A 23512-nucleotide genomic window follows, 5' to 3' on the forward strand; every position below is an offset into this window, starting at 1 on the left:
GTCTCTGGGCCAAGTGCACACACACACACACACACACACACACACTCCTAGGTGGGAGCCAGCTAAGTCTCTGGGCCAAGTGCACACACACACACACACACACTCTCCTAGGTGGGAGCCAGCTGAGTCTCTGGGCCAAGTGCACACACACACACACACACTCTCCTAGGTGGGAGCCAGCTGAGTCTCTGGGCCAAGTGCACACACGCACACACACACACACACACACACACTCCTAGGTGGGAGCCAGCTGAGTCTCTGGGCCAAGTGCTCCAGCTTCTGGAGCTTCATGCCCTCCGCTGACACTGGGGCTATTCTGTGGCTTCTGACCCATTCCATCACACTGCCCCTTCCACCCCCACCCCTCCACTCTGCTCCAAGTCTCTCCTGTGAGGCCTAATGGCCTCTCTGACAACAGCACTTATCGAACCTTTACTGGGAAAAGGAACACTTAATCGTGAACAGGCTCCAGATAGATTTTATGTTAAAGATGGGGAATGGGCTTAGAAGAGTTAACCAGCTTCAGCCCTAGGTAGTTAAGTGATGGAGCTGGGGCATGAACGCTGCACTGAGCCCACTTACCTTGTGGCTTTTAGACTCTCCCTCAAGTCCAAAGCGTAATCTGGAAGCCCTCAATATGCCTGTGCTGCACTGGCTAAGCCCCTATTCTGGGCCAAGAAACTGGCCCTAGGGGCCAGCCTGGGGAACCCTACAGGGAAGGCAGACTGCCCCTCTGCCCTCACCCCCTAGTGCTGCTGCTCCCTCCAAACCTCTCCTCCCCAAAGCAGTTCAGCTGCCCACTTTAGTCAGGTAAGTCACATGAAAGTATCTGAGCTGGAGGCCTGTGACTTCCCCATTCCTGAACGCCACTACCATGAGATAGCCAATAGACCCTGCACCCCTCTCCCCTTTGCATTCCTCCACCCAAGGCAGTCACAGCCAGTGGCTGTCTCACAGCAGAGAACCCTGGGAAATAACTAGACAAGGCTGTCCTCTAGGCTGGACTATAATCTCTGCTCTCTAGGGCCCAGGAGCCCCCTGCTTCCAACAATCAGGTGGCTGGTGTGATAGGGAGTTTAAGAAAACCTCCTTAGATGCAGTTGCTAGGTGAGCCCCAGGGCTCCCAACATCAAAGGCAGGCCTGGACTGGGCTTGTACCATTGCGTTTGCCACCCGCTACCTTCCCAGGTCTAGAAAGGTTTGAGACACAGCCTCATGTAGTGAGGGCAGGGAGCCTTACAGATGTCCCAGCTGGGGCCCTAAGGGAAGGATATCAGTATTCCAGAGCCATACTCACAAGCCCTGGGTCCCCCTTCATGCTCACGACAGGCAGAAAACAAATTAACAAAGAAATTATACCTCAGCCAACTGAAAGCTGTAGGAGGGCGACACTCTCACTAGGGTTAGGCAGTGTATCAGGGTCCTACCTGGTTCTGTTAGAGCTTGTTGGTATCTCCCAACGTAGGAAGTAAACTAGGCCAGTTGGAGGTTGCCTTGGCTCTAGGCAACCAATGTCTCAGAGAGGCTTCTGGGGAACTGGGTAGCTGAAGAGTTAACAGCAGCCACTTTCACTTGGGGGTGGTGGTGGTTCAGGGCTAAGAGTAGGGGGAGGGAGGGAAATCAAGTGAGAGAGGCTCTCCTGGACTTTTAAAACATGAGAGTTGCCACTCAGGATGCAGTCTTTGGACTAAATCTGACTCCCTTGTTAAAACAGGGCATAAAGTTTATTTACAAATATCTGTACAGTTTGAGTGACAGGTCAGGACTTCACAGAAACAAAACAAAAGCATTCTCTTTGAAGGAAAGCTGTAGGCAGGAAGACTTTCCCTGCACCTGTCAGAAGCAAGACAGACAAACAGACCTCTATACATCATGAGCTCGGCATACGGACATTGGCCTTTTTGCTTCTTGGAAGGAAGTGAAAAATGTATAAAGCAGTTTTAGGTGCCACACCCTTCAACACTGAAACCACCTGGGGGGTGGGGTGGGGGTGGAGCAGTGGGCCCCTGCTGCCTTCCCCAGCACAAGCGGCACCTCGAACCTCCAAGCAGCTCCGCTGGTGGGATAAAGCCCATGTATTATGCCTGGTCAAGATCTCAGTTCAGAGGCCCTGCCTCAGTTGAGACTGCAGACAAGTCCTCAGTCTTGATTCCAATCACCAAAATGGGCTACTCAGGTGAGAAGTTAACTGTCGGTCTTCTTTGGTTGGCTCTGCTCCCTGCTGTTTCTGGAGTCTCAGAACGAAAGTTTCAGCAGCTGCGTGTGGGGAGGTAGTGGCACAGTGGCTACAGTGTGATGCAGTTTTAATAAAAACTTTATTACACAGCCATAATGTAACCGACACTTCTCCAAATCCAAATGATACTAAATACAGATCTATATGGTGGATCAGAATGTCTCCAGCAAATTATATGGATTCTATCATTTCGTGTCTTTTAAAACAAGAAAGAAAAAGTCCGAGTTTGTCATGATACGAGAGGTCCCAGCAGCCTCCAGGACTCTTCTGGAGTCCAGGCAATGTTTAACAGTCTGTGATTCCACATTTACACAACAGTCTATAAAGAGTTTTGGTCAATGGACTATTCAAGTATATATGATTTTAATGAGTCCACCACCACTCCTTTGCCCAACTGAACTGTCACAGCCACCATATAGCTGTGTTACAGTCATTTATCCATTTTACAGTCACAATTCTTTTAAAAAAAACATTGATTGCTGCTTTTTTTTTTAAATAAAAAAAGTGTAAACTAAGTTAAAGCAACACTGAGGCTCTACTAAACCCAAAAGAGTTACCAAGTTCCTTTTTGTTTAAATACAACTTAATCCATGATTTCCCATCATCCCACTTTCTTATAGAAAGTACGGTGAAGAGATACAAGGCAGGGCTTTGAGATTCCTCTCCCTCTTGTGGGAATCAGCAGCTCTCAGCTGTTTCCTTTAGCTTAGTTCTTGTTTTATATAGTCAGCTGTACTTTGTTCTGAAAAGATTTGTTAAATGCCACTTTTATTTACACTTGGAGCTTTACACCTGAGAATGATTATCAAGCAGTCAGCTTATCTCTTTGCAAACATTTTATAAAGACATACATACTTCTTTGCTGGCTTCACCCTAGCTGCACAACAATATATATGCTTACCATATATATGTATACACACACACAGAACTGCACATGCTTGTAACATCTGCAACCTATATCTTTGTGTTCGTTCTCTCCACATTCATGTTGAATACTTTCTCTTAAAAAACAGAACAAAATATTATTCTTGCTGAAACGGCAAAACAGAATCACTAGGAAGAGACAAGTACATGGGGCAGGGAAAAGACACACTCTACATTCAGCCAAGAAGCTGTGGGCTGAACACATGGGCTGAGCAAGACACCTGTACCTCCCTAGTACCTAGCCATGGGCTTCCCTCCCACCTGCCAGGACACAGCTGACAGGGCAGGGGCCAAACTGAGGAGATTTCTCCGAGGTGGGAGGGTGATGGGAAAGAGGAGGTGGGGGAGAAGTTACACAGCTACAGCAGTCAGGACTGTTTAGTAAGAAGAATCACATTTAATGAGTTTCTTTCTTGCAGTTTCAGATGCTCAAGTACAGCTGAAAAAAATCTGAAACAGCTATAGCCCCATGACAGACAGATACAAAGAGTACTGCATTTTAAAAAAATGATAAAAAAATCCACACACTTACAGACACATACACACATACACACTCTCTCTCAAATAGACCCCCTCCCTCCCCACAAATGTACACTTTTTGGAAATTAAACTGGGTTTTCAAAACCCTTCTTCCACAAGATCGGAAGAAGAGAAAGATGAGAGAGAGGAGACGGGACTGTGGGTGCCCAGCCCCCACCCCCCACCAGGGCCGGGGGCCAAATGTTCAATGGTTGGGCCCAGGGCCATCCTGCACAGGATGCTGCCCAGTGCTGCTGCTGGGGGCTCCAGCAGGAACCCCAGCTCCACGGTAATACTGAATGCGTGCAGAGTGGCCAATGAACTGTGGTTTAAAAAAAAAAAAAGAAAAAGGCAAACACAAATCTAAAGACATGGATAAAGCCCAAGAGAGCCCAGGTTCACATTGGGTGGGTCCTGGGGGGTCGGTGGAGATGTTGCAGACCAGGGAAGTCTATACAGCAAATGGTTTATATTACAGATGACTGGCAGTTTAGAGTCTCTTCCCAGTTCCTGCTGCTCCAGCCCAGTGAGGGCAAATCAGAGGAAAGGAGGAAAAGTGGGACACTGTGATGGGCATGCGGGGTCAGAGGCAGCAGGCTGGGCGTGCTCAGATAAGCCCTCGTCGTTTTTTGTAGTCTTCCAAGTTCAGAGATCTCCTCGGAGCTCCATCCTTGGCCGGCGGAGCCTTGGAGGTGATGGCCAAGGCCTTTGATTCTACAGGAAAGAAGAGCAAACCGGCATCTGAGGCCCCCCGGTCTTGGGCTTCACTCCTCCAGGTAGTGTCCCTGTTCCCTCTCAAGATGGACCTGCAGCCTATCTTACTCTGGCCTCCATAAACACAGGTGACTAGACATCCCCATTTCTTTCCCAAAAGCAGGCCTCCTTGCTGGCTGAGAGTCATGGAGCCACCCTGGTCCTTGGCCATGACCAATCTCTACCTTCACCTACCTGAGCTGGGGACTTGTAAATCAATCTTCACGTCAAAGTCATGTACTTTGAACAAGTCTTCTGAGAGATCACTGGCTGATTTAGAATTCAAATCTTTATCCTTTCCCTGACCCTGCAATGGGAAGAGAAAAACTAATTATAGAGGGATAAATGCAACTAGACTTAAAGAAGCAGCAACCACTAATGGTAAAAACTGCTGCTCAAGTTCATTAGATCTTCCTATTAAAGACTCTTCTGATTTCTTCTCTCAGAGGGAGGGCAGGAGAGTCCACAGAGGTTTTATTTCTGAGCCTGAGAGGAGGGGGAGGGAAGGTTCATGGCTGTGGGTGAGGGCAGAAAGGGTAGGCTCAAGACAGCAAATCCCCCCTGACCCAAGATCTCCGGAATTTCTGGGAGTTTGGGCTCCTTAGGAAAAGGCAGAAAATGGCTTCTAAATGGGCAGTTTCTCTTGGTTTAACATTTCAGTTTACACGGAGCTTTCACTTTTACAACTGTCTCATCCTTACATATTATCTACTCCTGACTGTCCTATGAGTTAGGCAGGGTATATATTACCCCACCTTACATAGGAGAAAATGTGGATTAGAAGGCTAGAGGTCAGCTGCCTAAAGCCACAGTCAGGGGTTTCATGAAGTAGTGGTGTTGGGTTCAGAACTTATGTCATCTGACCAAAATTCAGTAGCTGTTTATTACATTTGTAAATAATGAGGATGAAGAAAGGACTACAAGTGGGATGCCAAGTTCCTCCAGGTGGAGACAATCAAGCCCAAACCAGGAAGTGCCTGCTCTGGTGTAAAGGCCAGTGGCCGAGCTTCAGTGTTACACTTGCCTTGTTCATTTCCTTTGGAGCATCTGGTAACACTCCAGAACCGTATTTTGCGTTCAGCTGGGCCAATATGGCAGCTTGAACAGCTGGGTCTCTGGACTGAGAGAACAAGGAAGTTATTTTAGAGACTCTTCAACACTCACACAGTCCCACCACCAGTTTCTATCCCACCTACCACCACTAACACAAGCACTACAGTAGGCCCATCAGCAGTCCAGTGCGGTTTTCCTCCAGGCTACAAAAAGGGACAGTTAAAAGCTTTGAAGTCCAGCCCAGCCAGGCCCTTGCCAGGCAACCTAGCCTACACATTCTTCATTGTGCTGCACTGGTGAACCTGCCCTGGCAGCGCACTTTAGTCCACAGGTTTCTAAAGTCCATGCCAGGTTTTTACTACCCGTATGTCCTACAGTAAGATAAAAAAGGAAGCGTCCAGACCCAAGTGTTTGAGGCAAGCAAATCCCACTAAGACAACATTATTTTTAACTTCTTATTAATCTCCTAATGGAATTCATTTATGTCCCAGAATCTAGGTCCTGACTAAATATGTCCTCTTTAGGCACTCACATTAGAAACGATGGTAGGTTTACACTGTCGCCTGGTAAAGGGATCCATCTGTTGGTTTTTCATGTTGTGACTTTCAGCCTGAAACAGAGAGCATGTATTACAGAACTCTATCTCCTGCCCGCCCACACCTCTCATTTATCATAAGCATGCATATAAGTAACAGTCTTTGCAAGGCCCTGAAAAAGTCAAAGGCTGTCTATTAGCCTTTTCCCTTCAAGAACACCAGAACAGATTATGGGAGCAGTAACAACAAAAAAATTGGAAACTGATAAAAATAAATATGCGTGGAATAGAATCTAAAGATGGGGAGGGGTTAGCACAGAAGACTGTTGCTTTTTATTATAATGCCTTACACAGTTGTATGTGTACAGACAGACTATGTGTGTGTTGTGTACATGCTACTTTAGTAATTAAAAGAAAATATACTCAGGTGAGATACAGAAAAGATTACATGTTGTTTTATTAATTAAAACTACACTTAGTGATCTAGATCAAGCTGTCTCACTCACCACAAGGGCCTTCTCAGACTCCACAATGTTCCACTCCCGGTTCCGCTGGTTGATGTAACTGCGGGTGAGGAAAAGGGATGAGTCAGTGGGCTGTGAAAGGAGGGCGGGAACCATGGTGCCTGACCCCAGATATGTGGAGCCACTGGAGCACAGCACGTCCAAGGCCACAGCTCGCCTGATAACTGTGGACCAAGGATAGGAGCCCAATCAAAACAGGCTCTGAAGCACACCTGATAGCAGATATGTTCTTGGTCCGCTGGCGGTCCAAGGCCTCTGCTCGCTCCTCCAGCTCATTCAGCTGGTCTTGGATTTGTTTGGCCTTGTCCTGATCCCCCAGGTCCTCAGCCATGGCCTGTACACAGAGAGATGCATGAGATTTTGGCTATGACCAGCTCGGTATCAAGTGTCCCCTTCCTTCCAACACAGGCAAAATATCTTACATGATGAACAAATGACAGGAGGTATGAAGGAATAGCAAAAACAAACACCTCAGAACCCAGGCCCCGCCTGGCTAACTCACCCTAACAAGGCTCACCCCACCCTGACATGAAGAATAGAAAGCCACCTGCCATGGTGGGGCTGCGCAGTATCGTTCGTCTATTCGGGCCCAGTGCTGATACTGCCCTGGGGCCTATCTTATTACACGTGAAACTAAAGTGACGAGGAGGGGAGGAGAATGGAACGGGCAAGATCAGCTTCCACTGAGAGAAAGGAGAACAGCCAAGGGATGCTGCCCAGATGCTAAGAAAATCTGTGATGCTTACAGTCAAGCCCTGCATTTTCTCCCAATCCTGCCACTACTGACTTGGCAGAGGATGAACAAGTCTGGTTTCCGTATCTCCTTGCAGGACAGGGAAAGAAGTTCAACACAAGTCCTCACCTTTTCCTTCAGAAGCTGCGTTTTCTTCATAGCATAGTTGGGTGGAGCTTTCCTGAATCTTTCTTTCTCTTTTACAATCTGTACCAGAGAGGAGACACCAGCAGTGAGGTATTCCTAAACTACTTTTGTAGGCAGGACAGGTGACCCCATTGTGGAGGTAAGCAGATAGTTAAAAGAGGGCTGCTCTTCCTATGGCAGTGCCATGCCCCACACCCAGAGCGAGTTCATTCCAAGGGGTACTATGCTGCTTCCAGGGTCCCAGAGAGTCTTCCTGGCTAGCGCAAAGGAACATGCACCAATAAACAGCAGCAGCCCAAGGGCCTTGTACTGTAAGGCTATCCTCTGTCCAAGAGAACAGAGATCAAACCATTTTACCAAAATGTCTTGGAGAAAGGAAACTCTTGAAGGACCAAGCCTAGCAGAAGAACAGAGATCCCTGAGCCCTGAATCTACTTTGTTAGGCTGTGATTTCAAGTGACAGTGTACAAGAAAATCCTGATGAACTATAAATTCTAAGGTAGTAATAACAGAATTCCCTCTTCCTCATGCAATAGTGGTAGAGCCAAAAATGTCAAAATACAGGAAAGAAAAGACAGGCATGATCTTCTCTAACACTTGGCTCTTGATGAGTCTCCAGACTCTGGGATACGAGGTTTCTTACCTCTTCAATGTCCTGGTCATTGAATTTATAATTAAGAGCTTCTTTAATAGATAATTCCTTCTTATTGATTTCATCTAGAGTGGGCAACTGCATGCCAGCAGAGAACATCTGGACCAAAACGCAATAAAAGGGTTGTTTATAATAAAGAATTTGGGAAAGAGGCTCTGTCAATATTTTCATGAACAACTGCTAGGGAGGTGCTGTCTACTCACTCACCGCTTCTTTCCACTTCATGAATTCGCTCTCAGTGAACTCTTGGTTTGAGACAAACTCTAGGCGGAACACTCGCTGGTCACTGCCATGCCTGCATGAAAAAGAGCAGCTTCAGGAAGGGCCATGTTGACTGCAGCGCCAGCAGATCAATCCCTCCAGACTCCACACTGCCTATCTCCAAGGGCCTCCATCTTGGCCACCCTTTAGAATCATCTACAAAGATTTACAAAACTTCCAATGGCAAGGCAGCACTCTAGATCAACTGAATTAGAATCTCTGGGAGTAGGAACCAGCCACTGAAATAACACAAACAACAACAAAAAACCTTCCAGGCTGTTCTAAAGAGCAGCCATGATTAAGCATCAGTGTGAGCACTGGAAGCAAGTAGACTTAGCCAGTGCTTCAGAAGTCCATTTACAATAAAATCGGTCACAGTCAACTGGCATCAAGAATATGAAATGTTATGGAGGTATCTGAATGACAAGGAGGTTCTATCCCTAGAGAGAAAGAACACTGCCTTTCTACTGATCCCTGTGCCAGCCACGTGAGTCAGTGCCTGCCTCACAGGGACAGTCACTCTTAGCATGTCATGACTACTGCCTAACCCAACTGGCTCTTTTCAACAGTCCAGGAGAAATGATGGGAATGGGAGAAGAGAACAGAGAGACCACAGAGGCCAAATAAGGCCAAGGCAGAGGTGTGTCTGTGACCCACTATCTGTAGTGACCTGGCAAGCTACTTCTATTCCTTCCCATATGGGGCCTTTAGAATTTTCAGGCTCCAAGCAGGTAGGGACTTGTGTATTTTGTTCTCACCTCTATCCTGATGCCTACAACTGTGGCACGTAGCCAGCATTCAGTCAATATCAAGTTACTGAGGCACAAACTAAATCCAAAAAGGTGACCTGGCTTGTGAGAGATCAGGTTAGTTGTTGACGGAGCCAGGACCAGAAGCAAGCCTCCTGCCCACACTCACTGAGGAACGCCTGCAGGACCCTGGGAGGAGCGGGTCTTGTGATCGTCTTCCTTCTACGTGTTCCAGCACTCAACATCCCCTATGAGACAGCTACCTCCTACCTTCCCTATAGGCAAAGGCGGAACACAAGTTTCCCTCCAAGCCCCTGGTGGGGACACAAACAGTATTATAAGAAAGAGAACACTGGGAGCAAACAACAGCCCCAGCAGGCCATGCCTGTTTGCAGTGGGAACAGAATCGGCCACGGAAGCACCTCTCCTACCGTAGCTGTAGCCCTTTGTTTGTTCTGGTGCCACCAAGCTGGTAAACTTTGGCGGTTTCCACAACACCCGTGATCTCAGCAACCTAAGTGAGGACAGAGACACCAGTTACAACACACTCGTTCGAAGTCCTCCACCCCACCCTCTGGCTTCATCTGCCTGAGTGCAGATGAGTGACACTAAACTGAGAGGAGCCCCACAGCTTCAAGGTGTTCTGGGCACCGTCCTCAGGCTTAGGACTCAGACAGCAAAGCACCTGTGCCCAGAGTAAGTGAGGATGCAGTTAGCTTGGTGGGGCCCATTGGCAAATTCCCCTCTAACTTAATTCTGCCTTATTGGGGGTGCACTTGGCTTTCAGACGTCAGTTTTATCAATCAAATGTGAAGACCATGATGTCTGTTTCTGTTGCCAAGGTTTCTGGGACGTGGCATGGCCACTGGTCCTCACACAAGGGGGTGAACACAGGTTAAAATCAAACAACTCAGAACAAAACAAACAAAAAAAGAAAAGAAAAAACAAACCAACCAGCTATGTTCTTTCTAGTCATCCAGGCCACAGAAGCAGAGCTGGAACTCATAAAATAATCTCAATAGGCTGGAAGGTTTTGTTTACTTTTTAAACCTCAATATAACTCCCTGTTCCAGAAGTCACTTAGTATGTAATGTGGAAATTTTTCATTATTTTTCAAATTAATAAATCTTCCAGATTACATAACTCCTGACAAAGACTTCATAAATGTCTCCTGTCTTGCTTTTATATGGAAGGATACAGAAAATCATTCTAAATCTAAACTTTTGGGCTCCAAGTACTCTTCCTGGCAGCAGGTCAGCTTGATCCCTGGTTGCCTCAGATTGTGGCTAATCTAATGAAATCTCAGCTGCAATCTATTTTCCCATCAAATGCTAGCAGAAAAGTGACAGGTCTGTTCAGCAGTTCATACTCTTAGCTAAGAATCATTATATTTAAAACATCCTACAACTGTCCAAGGAAAGAAATACTAACCCGGTAAACTGGTTTGCTGTTGTGGTTTCCGATGCCAATCCGTACAAAGCATCCTGTGACTGTTTTAGCGAAGAAGGGCATATGACACCAACGTTCCAGCTTATGCCGTGATAATCGAACGCGATTCAATTCCTCTGGTAAGGAGACAGGTTGTGATTTTGGAGGGATCTCTTCTTTCCTGTGAGGAACAAAGGATGCTGGGCAAACTGTTCATTGTACTAACAGATCAAGGTAAATAAAAAATACCAACTTCTTAAAACTTCACCAAAGTATATGTGATTTCATACAGCAGGAGAAATACATGAAGCAACAGGAAAGTGGGACTACAATCCTGTTCCTAACCAGGACTGTGAACTGTCTCGAATGAGGCTGCCAGCCCAGATAACCCACTATCATAGAAAGAAAACCAAGGGAAGCTCTTGGCTAATCCAAGGGTGACATGAAAGCAATTCCCACCTGCCAAATCTTGATGAAATGTTCAGGGGCGCAGCCTATGAGCCAAAGGCAGAAGCCTGTTTGGCTGATGTGCTCGCAAACTCAGCTCAGCAATTCAGGGTACTTGACCAGACCACAGTTTGTCACCAAACAGGAGGAGATATTTGGAAACTACACTAAGCCTTTCCCCGTAGAACCCACCCATCCGGACTACTAGACCAAAATGTGCACAGCTTACTCCTCTTCCTCGTCGGATGACGTTGTTCGGGATGAGCGGTCTGACTTTTCACTGGACTTGTCATCCTCCTCCTCCTCCTCGTCATCAGAGTACACCTCACTAGTTTTTAATGGCTGTTTCTTGGCGAGGAGCTCAGCTTAAAAAAAAAAAAAAGGAAATGTTTACTGAGGTTTTCTCAATAAGAAACTGAAACATCTTTCATCTCTGAAAAAAAGGACTGGAATGTAGAAAGAGATTTAATAGATAGCTCCATCATCTCTGGCCTGGATTGTGATTACTTGGGCTATCTATACAAGTGAGTTACCCAGAAAGCAGAAAGTTTAAAATCGCAACAAATGTCAAGCCCCAGCAGACAAAAATAAAGGGGGTGGGGGGGGGGTGTTGGAAGATAGTCACTAAGTGGGCAAAAAGGGACACCAACTCTGCAGACACTTGTCTTTTATTGTTCTCAAGACACTTGGAGATGGACAGGAAAAATGAGGAAAAACTAAAGATGTCTTCAGCGTCTTTCAGGGAAATCTTATTTTGAATTTACAGCACTACATGTAATAGCACAAGACTGAAAACAACCCAAATGTCTGCAAAGGCGAGTGGTTGAATCACCTCTAGCACACTGACCCAGTGAGCCACCCTGCAGCTGCGAAACAAGGAATGAGCCAAGCTGAACCATTACATTGCATCCTGAGTCAGAAAATCTTTTTAAATGAAGAGATAGTGAATATCTTAGGATGGGCTTCATATGGTTACTGTATCTACTACACAACTTTGCTACTGTAGACAAGAAGCAGCCACAGACAATTATGAAAAATGGGCATCGCTGTATTCCAGTCGAATCATTACAAAACAGGTAGTCTACCAACCACTGCTCGACCTAAGGAGTTATCTCTAGAATGTATGAGTAAGTGAAAAAAGCAAGGTAGAGAAAAGTGTGTATAATGCGCTACCATTAATTCAAGATGGAAGGTGAATCTGTTCCTTTTGTTTAAAAAACTAAAAAGGAAGGCTGCCTACTATGGGAGGGAGGCAAGGAGTGAAACAGAAGGGTATAGGTGCTATATTTCTGTGAACATACCTTATTTAGAAAGTTTGACTTTGGAACCTTGTATTTTATATAATCATAAAACAAAAAATAATAATAATATCATCTCTACAGATCACAAATAAAATGAAACAAAGTATTCACTTGATGGCACAACCACACAAAAAGAACTCTAATAAGTGACTTTTTTTTGGGCCACGCCACCTGGCTTGTGGGATCTCAGGACTCTGCCCAGGGATTGAACATAGGCCAAGGCAGTGAAAGCATCAAATTCTAACCACTAGACCACCAAGGAACTCCCAACAAGTGACTCTGAAAAAGTCATTTGAAAGATATACAGACCAATGAAATAGAGAGCATAGAAATAAACCCTTGCATCTATGGTTAGATGATTTCTGACAAGGATGACAAGACCAATCAATAGGGAAATGACAGTCATCTCAAAACCTTGTGCTGGGAAAACTAGATATCCCACATGACAAAAAAAAAGTAGACTCTTACTTCCCACCATACAAAAAAATTGAATCAAAGATCTACATGTAACAGTTAAAATTATCAAGCTTTTTGAAGGAATAGGGGGAAAACTTTATGACACTGCGTTTGGCAATGATTTCTTGGATATGATATCCAAAGCACAGGCAACAAAAGAAAAAAAAGTAGATAAACAGTAGAAGATAAATAGTACTTCATCAAAATTAACTTTTATGCATCAAACAACACTATTAAGACGAAACAGACAACCTATAGATCAGGAGAAAACAGTTGTAAATCATATACCAGATAAAGGACTAAAATTGAAAATAATTAAAGAAGTCCTTCTACTCAGTAACAACAAAAAACAGAGAACTTGATTAAAAAACGGGCGAAGGACTTGACTAGACATTTCACCAAAGAAGATATCCAAATGGCCAAGAAGCATACAAAAAAATGCTCAATATCACTAGTCATTAGAAAAAGGCAAATCTAAACCACAATAAGATACCACTTCATACCCACTAAGATGGTTATAATAAAAAAGACAATGACAAGTGTTAGTAAGGATGTGAAAACAGGGGAGAACGCTCATACATTGCTGGTGAAAATGCAAAATGGTTAAGTCTCTTGGAAAACTGCCTGGCAGTTTCTCAAAAGGTCAAACACAAAGTTACCATCAGTCAGTCAGTTCAGTCGCTCAGTCGTGTCCGACTCTTTGTGACCCCATGAATCGCAGCACACCAGGCCTCCCTGTGCATCACCAACTTCCGGAGTTTACTCAAACTCATGTCCATCGAGTCAGTGATGCCATCCAGCCATCTCATCCTCTGTCGTCCCCTTCTCCTCCTGCCCCCAATCCCTCCCAGCATCAGGGTCTTTTCCAATGAGTCAGCTCTTCACATGAGGTGGCCAAAGTATTGGAGTTTCAGCTTTAGCATCAGTCCTTCCAATGAATACTCAGGACTGATCTCCTTTAGGATGGACTGGATGGATCTCCTTGCAGTCCAAGGGACTCTCAAGAGTCTTCTCCAACACCAAAGTTACCATATGCTTCAACAATTCACTCCTAAGTGTATAGGCAAGAGAAGTGAAAACCTGTCTACCCAATAACTTACACATAAATGCTCAGAGCAGCATTATTTGTAACAGTCAAAAAGTGAAAACAATCCAGTGTCGCTCAAGAGGTGAAGGGACAAATAAAACGTGTACAGACATATAATGGAACATTATTCAGACATAAAAGGAAAAAGTATGATACATGCTACAACATGGTGAATCTAGAAAGCATGCTAAGAAGTCAGACACAAGAGACCATATAGTGTATGATTCCATGTATATGAAATGTCCAGAACAGGCAAGTCCATAGTGACAGAAAGTAGACCAGTGATTGCCTAGGGCTGGGAAATAACAGGACTGAGGGGGTGACAGCTAAAGGATATGAGGTTTCTTTTTAGAGTAATGAAACATTTGAAAACTCATTGAGCTTTATGATACAGCTGTGAATATACTAAAGGCCCTGTATGCTTTAAATGAGTAAACAGTATGGTACCTTAATTATACCTCAAGAAAGTTGTTATAAAGCATAAACAAAACAAAACAACCTTGGCATCCTAGTTTTGAAACAGATATATCTAGTATGAGGCTCAAAATGAATTTATCATAAAAAAAAAAATCCTAGCTCTGGATATCAAAAAGACTTAGAAGTAATAACCAATCCAGTAGCATTCCTTGTGTCTAGATTATGGTTAAAATGCAATTTCTTATGAGGGAGAAAAAAACCCACCCCAAAGCACAAAGATGAATTGGGCTCCTTAGAGAAATGGCTGACTCTAAATCCAGAAAGCAAGAAAGCTATGAAAGACCACTGGATTATTAAAGACTAAGGCCTCTGTTTCCTGTCAAAGAATTCAGGCTACAACTGGTTGAAGATAAGACAATTTGAGTCTCAACAATAATAACTGCAATGGAATAAAAACATAAAGTATGTTAAAAATCCATGGGTTCCCAAAGATATTCAAAACAAACAAATCTCACTGGTTACAGCTGGAGTTTGCTAAGGAACTATCTCATTCTTTTGAGAACTAGTAAATACAAAATGTCCCTGGTGTTAACTGAACAGCTGGTAAGTTTCTCTTTATATAAGTATACCAGATAGTAGATGAAAGAATGATATCACCATTTTGTGGCTTAAAGACTTAAACATGAGACATGACACCATAAAACTCCTAGAAGAGAACACAGGCAAAACATTCTCTGATATAAATCACACCAATGTTTTCTCTGTCTCCCAAGGCAATAGAAATAAAAGCAAAATAAACAAATGGGACCAACTCAAACTTACAAGCTTTTGCATAGCAAAGGAAACCATAAATAAAATGAAAAGACAACCTACAGACTGGAAGAAAATATTGGTCACTTTTTTTTTGCTGTGGTAATGGTACTGTAGTTATATTTAAGAGTCCTAATCTTTTAGAAATACATATTGAAGTATTTATGGTTGAAATGTGATGATGCTGAGATTTACTTTAAAATAACCCAAAGAGGGACTTCCCTGGTGGTTCAGTGGCGAAGACTCTGCACTCCCAATGCAGGTGGCCTAGGTTCAATCCCTGGTCAGGAAACTAGACCCCACACATTGAAACTCAAGAGTTCACATGCCGCAACTAAAGATTCCACATGCTGCAACTAAGACCTGGTGCAGCCGAGGCAGTACAGATTTAATAAGACTGGCTATGAGCTGACTGCTGAAGTTGGAGGATGGGTTCATGAGTTTATTATACTATTCTCTGTGTTTGGAACTTCTAGTCAAGGCTATGGTTCTTCCTGTGGTCATGTATGGATGTGAGAGTTGGACTGTGAAGAAAGCTGAGCGCCGAAGAATTGATGCTTTTGAACTGTGGTGTTGGAGAAGACTCTTGAGAGTCCCTTGGACTGCAAGGAGATCCAACCAGTCCATTCTGAAGGAGATCAGCCCTGGGATTTCTTTGGAAGGACTGATGCTAAAGCTGAAACTCCAGTACTTTGGCCACCTCACGCAAAGAGTTGACTCACTGGAAAAGACTCTGATGCTGGGAGGGATTGGGGGCAGGAGGAGAAGGGGACGACAGAGGATGAGATGGCTGGATGGCATCACTGACTCGATGGACGTGAGTCTGAGTGAACTCCAGGAGTTGGTGATGGACAGGGAGGCCTGGCGTGCTGCGATTCATGGGATTGCAAAGAGTCAGACATGACTGAGCGACTGAACTAAACTGAACTGAATACTTGAGAGCTAAAAGGGTGAGCGGGGAGATAAAAATGGCATTGGGAAGTCAAATCATATGATCAAAGACACAAAGCAGCCATTGTATTTTCCCCACTTACCTGTTCTGTTCTTCCGTTTTTCTCGCTCTGCCTTTAGTTCCTCCATGGCTTGAGATTTCTTATCTAGTTTCTCATCCCGTTTGGAGCGTCGTTCCTTGTTGTGGGATGTTACCTGTGAAGGGAAAGGTATATAGGATGGTTCTCTTCACCAATAGCTGAGGACATTCTCTGTAACTAACAATAATTCAGTTCTCCAATGTGAATCTATATTGGCTGCAGAAACTGAAATTTGTTTAAGGGGAGACAGCATCCTCTTGTGGACAAAGAGGACTGAGCAGTATAGTCAGTCCTGTCTTATCTGGCTAATAAAGAGAAAGCCAAAGAAATATCAACGTAAACACTTTCCGAAAGGACTCCCTAGATTGTAGCTAACTTTTGTTAATACTGTCAGTGAAGCTTTTTGTTATAAACGCAGAGATAACTAATTTTCCCGGCTACATTTGTTACCAAGTCCAGGATGACATACACCTGAGTAAACATCATAACCAATTTAGCTACCTGGGACAAGAAGTTTACCAACTTTCCCTTAAGGAATGCTCACACACCAAATGAGCTGCTTTTTTACATGCAGACTTCAGTAGAATTCCCAAGGAGTTAAACAGCACAGCTAATGGTGAAATGATATGTCCAGAGATTAATGAAACCTACAAGATGAAGACACCACATAAACAGTCTTGCACTAACTGACCTAAGCTGATTATAATATAAACCCATCTTTTACATAAACATACATACACACTCAAAACAGAGGTATTACTCTTGGGATAATAAGGACTACTGTATGTCCTACCTGAGATTCTTGAATCTGTGTCAGTTTTTTCTTTTCCTGCTCTTCTTCCTGCTTTTTCTTTTTTTCTTTCTTTTCTTTCTTTTTGGCTGTTTTCAGTTTTTTCCTGATTTCAAATCTGTTTAAAAGATATTTGTTCGGTTTTTAAGTGGCAATGAAATACTTGTAAGGACTGACTTCTATTAGATAGGAGAAAGAAAATAAGTGGGGGGGGAGGAGTTAATGTTTTAGTTTCCTACAAGAAACTCCAATATATTAAGTATGTTAGAAATACTGAATATAAGCACATCGAAAGTACTGGACAGCATTCTGTTGAAATAGACTTAAAAATGAGAGAAGATATTTAGGATCCTCCTGTATCTTGTTGGTAATACACAGCTCTTCCTCAACTTCACAAAATGGAAGAAAAGAGTTAATTATTGGATTAACTCCAATGGTGTCTCATTAGAAACATAATGGAGCCACAGAGAATCACTGTCACATTTTGAAGGTGGTCAAGACACAGGCTGTATTTTTAAAATACCACTTGACAGCTTTCTTATTTAGGAAAAATAACTCCCTCAGCTCTACCACAGCAAACATGTGAATAAATATGCTATTCTCTTAAACAAATGCAATTGAGGCTCTCTCCCTGTAACAAAAATTAGGGTTTTATGAAACAAAACTATTGTTTTGTGTAAATTTAAGGAATTTTATGGAAGGGATAAACAATAAGAATATAAGAATATTAAACTTTTTGTAACATTATAAAATAACTCCAATTATAAAATTTTTTTTACTTAGCTCTTAATAGGGTCAATATACAAAAATTAATTGTATTTCAATATATTTGCAGTGCTTAATCCAAAAATGAAATAAAGAAAACAATTCCATTTACAGTAGCATCCAAAAAAATAAATACAATATTTAGGAATAAATTTAACAAAACAAGTGCTAGTCTTTTACGCCAAAAACTAAAGAACTGTTGGAAGAAATTAAACAATATCTAAGTAAGTAGAAAGATACCATATTCACAGATTGAAAGACTTCAGATGGCAACACTTGCAAATTTGATAAACAGATTCAACACAAGTCCTATAAAAATCCCAGCTGTTTCTTTTCACTGCTGTGAAAACTGATAAGCCAATACTAAAATTCCTATGGGAATGCAGAGGGCTTCAGATAGTCAAAACAATTTTGAAAAAGAACAAAGTTGGATAACAACACTTCACAAGTTAAAAACTGACTATACAGCTACAGTAATCAAAACTGTATGATATTGGCATAACAATAAACAATGATCAATGGAACAGAATAGAGTCAACAAATAAATCCATATACCCACAGACAACTGATTTTCAACAATGGGGCCAAGACTGGGGAAAGAATAGTCTTTTCAACAAGTGATACTGAACGACTGGATAACTACACCAAATAATAAAGCTGAATTCATACCTCACACCATAAAAAAAAAAGAGAGATCTGAAAATGGATCAATGAGAGGCAGAGGGGTAAATCAGAAGGTTGGGATTGATATATACACAATACTACATGTAAAATAGATAACCAACAAAGACCTACTGTAGACCACAGGGAATTCTACTCAATACACTATAATAGTCTATATGGGAGAAGATTCTGAAAAAAGAATAGATATATGTATAATTGAATTGCTCTGCTGTATACCTGAAACTAACACAACACTGTAAATCAACTATACTCCAATGTAAAATTAAAAAAAAAATCAATGATCTAAATATAAGAACTAAAATTATAAAACTTATAAGAAAACATAGGGGTAAATGTTCATGACTGGATTTGGCAATAAATTCTTAGCTATGATACCAAAAGTTTGAGCAAGAAAAGAAAACATTTATTGTACACACAAATTTTTAAATTTTGTGCATTAAGCAATACTTGACAGTGAAAAAATACAACCTACAGAATGGGAAAAGATACTTGCAAATTCTGTATCTGATAAGGGCCTGCTGCTGCTGCTAAGTCGCTTTAGTCATGTCCAACTCTGTGCGACCCCATAGACGGCAGCCCACCAGGCTCCTCTGTCCACGGGATTCTCTAGGCAAGAAAACTGGAGTGGGTTGCCATTTCCTTCTATGATAAGGGCCTAGTAGCCAGGATGGCATCACTGACTCGATGGACGTGACTCTGAGCGAACTCCGGGAGTTGGTGATGGACAGGGAGGCCTGGTGTGCTGTGATTCATGGGGTCACAAAGAGTTGGACACGACTGACTGAACTGAACTGAACCAGAATACATAAAGAACTCTTAAAACTTAACAAAAAGACAAATAACCCAATTTAGAAAATAGGCAAAGCATATGAACAAAAATTTCTCCAGCAAGGATTTGAAAAGATTCTAAACATTATTAGTCAACAGGAAAATGCTAATCAAAACCACAATGAGATACTTCACAGTCACCAGGATAGTTATTATGGAAAAATAACAAGTGTTGGCAAGGATATGGAGAAACTGGAACTCTCATACATTGCTTGGGGGAAAGTAAAATGATGCAGCTGCTCTGGAAAACAGTTTGGTGGTTTCTCAAAAAGTTAAACATAAAATTACCATATGACTCAGCAATTCCACTCCTAGGTATGTATCCAAAAGAACTGAAAATAGATACTTAAATATTTGTACATGAATGTTCATAGTAGTATTATTCATAACAGCAAAAAGATGTCAAAACAGATTAATAGGTAAACAAAATGTGACGTATACACTTAATGGAATATTATTCAGCCATAAAAAGGAATGAAGTACTGACACATGCTACATGAATGAACTTCAAAAATATGCTAGGTGAAAGAAGTCAGGCACAAAAGCCTATATATTTATGATTCCATTTATATATAATGCCCAGAATTTGGCAAATCTATAAAGACACAAAGTAAGTTAGTGGTTTCCTAAGGCTAGGAGGCAACAGAGAACTGAGTACCAGTAAGTACATGGTTTTTTCCTGGGGTGATGAAAATGTTCTGAAATTAACTGTGGCAGTGGCTATACAACTTTCATTTCAGTTCAGTTCAGTCCCTCAGTCATGTCCGACTCTTTGCAACCCCATGAACTGCAACACGCCAGGTATCACCAACTCCCAGAGTCCACCCAAACTCATGTCCATTGAGTCAGTGATGCCATCTAACCATCTCATCCTCTGTCTTCCCCTTCTCCTCCTGCGCTCAATCTTTCCCAGCATCAGGGTCTTTTCAAATCCATCAGCTCTTCGCATCAGGTGGCCAAAATATTGGAGTTTCAGCTTTAACATCAGTCCTTCCAGTGAACACTCAGGACTGATCTCCTTTAGGATGGACTAGTTGGATCTCCTTGCAGTCCAAGGGACTCTCAAGAGTTTTCTCCAACAGCACACAGTTCAAAAGCATCAATTCTTCTGCGCTCAGCTTTCTTTATCAATATATTAAAAAAAAAATCACTGAATCACTTTCAACCACTTTCAATGGGTGGATTCTATGGTGTGTAAAAATATATCTGAATAAAGTTATTTTTAAAAGTTAATATCTGAGGTGCTGGAAAACTGGACAGCTACGTGCAAAAGAAAAAAACTAGAACATTTTCTTAAAAAAAAACACAAAAACTCAAAATGGATTAAAGACATAAATATAAAACCAGAAATCATAAAACTCCTAGAGGAAAACATAAGCAGAATACTCTTTGAGATAAATTATAGCAATATTTGTTTGGATCTGTCTCCTAAAGCAAAGGAAATGAGAGCAAAAATAAACAAATGGGACCTAATTAAACTTAAAAGCTTTTAAAGAGTAAAGGAAACCATTGACAAAACAAAAAGACAAGCTACTGAATGGGAGAAAATATTTGCAAATGACAAAACTGTTAAGGGGTTAATATAAAAAATATATAAACAGCTCATACAACTCACTATCAAAAAAACAAAACCTGATTGAAAAATTGGCAGAAGACCTGGATAGACATTTTTCCAAAGAGGAAATGCAGATGACCTATAGGCACATGAAAAGATGCTCAGTATTACTAATCATTATGGAAATCAAATCAAAACCACAATGAGGTATTATTATGTCACAGAATGGCTATCATCAAAGAGAACACAAAGAACAAATGGAGGAAGTTAATTGGCGCAGCCAGTGTGGAAAACAGTTTAGAGGTTTCTCAAAAAACTAAAAACAGAATCACTACATGACCCAGCAATTCCGCTCCTGGGTATATATTTAACAAAAACAACAAAGAACTAATTCAACAAGATACACACACTCCCATGTTCATAGCAGCATTATTTACAATTACCAAGATATGCAATGAATGGATAAAGATGTGGCATGTACACACACACATCCACACACACACACCAGAACACTATTCAGCCATAAAAAAGAATGAAACGTTGCCATTTGCAACAACATGGATGAATCTGCAGGGGATTATGCTAAGAAAGGGGATTCCCATGTGGCACTAGTGGTAAAGAACCTGCCTGCCAATGAAGGAGACCTAAGAGTTGTGGGTTCAATCCCAGGGTGGGGAAGATCCTCTGGAGGAGGAAATGGCACTCCAGTATTCTAGCCTAGAGAATCCCAAGGACAGAGGAACCTGGAGGGCTGCAGTCCTCTGAGTCGCAAAGAGTCAGACATGACTGACAACATAGCACATGCTAAGTGAAGGAAGTCCGACACAGAAGAACAAATACTGTATGATATCACTGATGTGAAATCTAAAAAATACAACAAACTAATGAATATAACAACAAAAACAAAAAAACAGATCCACAGACACTGAGAACAAACTAGTGGTTACCAGTGGGGAGAGGCACTATGGGGGTAGGGAATTAAGAGGTGCAAACTACTGTGTATAAAATAAGCTACAAGGATATAGTGTACAGCATGGAATATAGCCAATATTTTACAATAACTAACAATATAAATTGGGAAGAGTATAACAAGGCTGTACACTGTCACCCTGCTTATTTAACTCCTATACACAGTACATCATATGAAATGCTGGAAGAATCACAAGCTGGAATCAAGATTGCAAGGAGAAATATCAGCAACCTCTGATATGCAGATGATACCACTCTAATGGCAGAAAGTGAAGAGGAGCTGAAGAGCCTCTTGATGAGGGAGAAAGAAGAGATTAAAAAAGCTGGCTTAAAACACAACATTCAAAAAACTAAGCTCATGGCATTCAGTCCCATCACTTCATGCCAAACAGGAGGGGAAAAGTGGAAGCAATGACAGATTTATTTTCTTGGGCTCCAAAATCACTGCAGATGGTGACTGCAGCCATGAAATTAAAAGATGCTTGCTCCTGGGAAGGAAAGCTATAACAAAGCTAGGCAGCATATTAAAAAGCAGATACATCACTTTGCTGACAAAGGTCCGTATAGTCAAAGCTATGATTTTTCCAGTATTAATGTACAGATGTTGAGCTGGACCATAAAGAAGACTGAGTGCTAAAGAATAAATGCTTTTGAATTGTGGTGCTGGAGAAGACTCTTGAGAGTCCCTGGGACTGCAAGGAGATCAAAGCAGTCAACCCTAATGGAAATGAATCCTGAATATTCGTAAGAAGGACTGATGCTGAAGCTGAAGCTCCAATGCTATGTCTATTTAACGTGAATAGCCGACTCACTGGAAAAGACCCTGATGCTGGGAAAAACTGAAGGCAGAAGGGGAAGAGGGTGGCAGAAGATGAGATGGTTAGATAGCATCACTGATTCAACAGACATGAATTTGAGCAAACTCTGGGAGATAGTGGAGGACAGAGCAATCTGGTGTACTGCAGTCCATGGGGTCACAAAGACTCAGACACAACTTGGCAACTGAACAACAATAAACAATATAAATGGAATATAACCTTTAAAAACTGTGAATCACTATACATGTTACTTATATAATATTGTATATCAACTATACCTCAATTTAAAATAAGTTTATATTTATATTATGTTCTTACATGTATCATCTCACTCTGACCTTACAACAATTTCTCAAGGGGAGGCTGAGGCAGGAGGAGGGTCAGATCACCTGGCTAGTGAGTTGGACTTGAGCCTAGACTTTTTGACAGAAAATATCAGTGCTCTTTACACAACCAAGTTACCTTTATGCAGTGAGCTTGAATAAGTAAGTAAATAAATAATAAAAAAGGGAAAGCTCTAGAATAGGGGAAGAACCTAACAACCAAAACCAACACTTTGGGAATTCCCCAGCGGTCCAGTGGTTAGGACTGAGCCTCCACTGCGGTGGGCATGGTTTGGATCCCTGGTCAGGGAATTAAGATCCCGCATGCGACTTCACTTTCACGCATTGGAGAAGGAAATGGCAACCCACTCCAGTACTCTTGCCTGGAGAATCCCAGGGATGGGGGAGCCTGGTTGGCTTCCATCTATGGGGTCGCACAGAGTCAGACACGACTGAAGCGACTTAGCAGCAGCAGCAGCAGCATGCTGCGCAAAGCAGTCAAAACAAAGACAAAAAAACAAAACAAACAAAACCACCCCCCAAACAAACAAATAAACCCCCCCCCCAAAAAACAAAACACCACCGAAAAGGATGCCTCATTACTGGTGCCGCCACTTCATCTCACATTAGGATGCTAGTGATGTTTACACAAAAGTTTCTGAGTTACCATGTACTGCCCTGCAGCTAAACAAATGAGCTACAAACCCCTAAATTTCT

The 23512-nt window shown here is 42.3% G+C and overlaps 1 protein-coding gene and 1 long non-coding RNA gene across 2 annotated transcripts in view; one reads left to right on the forward strand and one right to left on the reverse strand.

The window, feature by feature from the left end:
• Window positions 1-1705: 1705 nt before the first annotated feature.
• Window positions 1706-23512, reverse strand: part of RTF1 (RTF1 homolog, Paf1/RNA polymerase II complex component) — a 50267-nt gene continuing 28460 nt past the window's right edge. Inside the window, exons 5-18 of the mRNA XM_086321823.1 lie at window positions 16857-16971; window positions 16067-16178; window positions 11191-11326; window positions 10518-10695; window positions 9518-9600; window positions 8284-8371; window positions 8068-8175; window positions 7407-7484; window positions 6757-6878; window positions 6527-6584; window positions 6018-6095; window positions 5457-5552; window positions 4628-4739; window positions 1706-4393 (exon numbers count right to left, since the gene is read on the reverse strand). Of these exons, the coding sequence (XP_086177949.1) occupies window positions 4287-4393; window positions 4628-4739; window positions 5457-5552; window positions 6018-6095; window positions 6527-6584; window positions 6757-6878; window positions 7407-7484; window positions 8068-8175; window positions 8284-8371; window positions 9518-9600; window positions 10518-10695; window positions 11191-11326; window positions 16067-16178; window positions 16857-16971 (1471 nt within the window). The 3' untranslated portion in view covers window positions 1706-4286. The remainder of the gene's footprint in view (window positions 4394-4627; window positions 4740-5456; window positions 5553-6017; window positions 6096-6526; window positions 6585-6756; window positions 6879-7406; window positions 7485-8067; window positions 8176-8283; window positions 8372-9517; window positions 9601-10517; window positions 10696-11190; window positions 11327-16066; window positions 16179-16856; window positions 16972-23512) is intronic.
• LOC147364727 (uncharacterized) lies at window positions 4315-6462 on the forward strand. The gene is made up of 2 exons (XR_015134928.1): window positions 4315-4455; window positions 4554-6462. It is a non-coding gene; the product is annotated as an uncharacterized LOC147364727 (long non-coding RNA).

This window comes from Bos grunniens, chromosome 10, assembly GCF_055505025.1.
Source record: "Bos grunniens cultivar Pamir isolate PY7600 chromosome 10, Bosgru_T2T1.0, whole genome shotgun sequence".
NCBI lineage: Eukaryota > Metazoa > Chordata > Mammalia > Artiodactyla > Bovidae > Bos > Bos grunniens.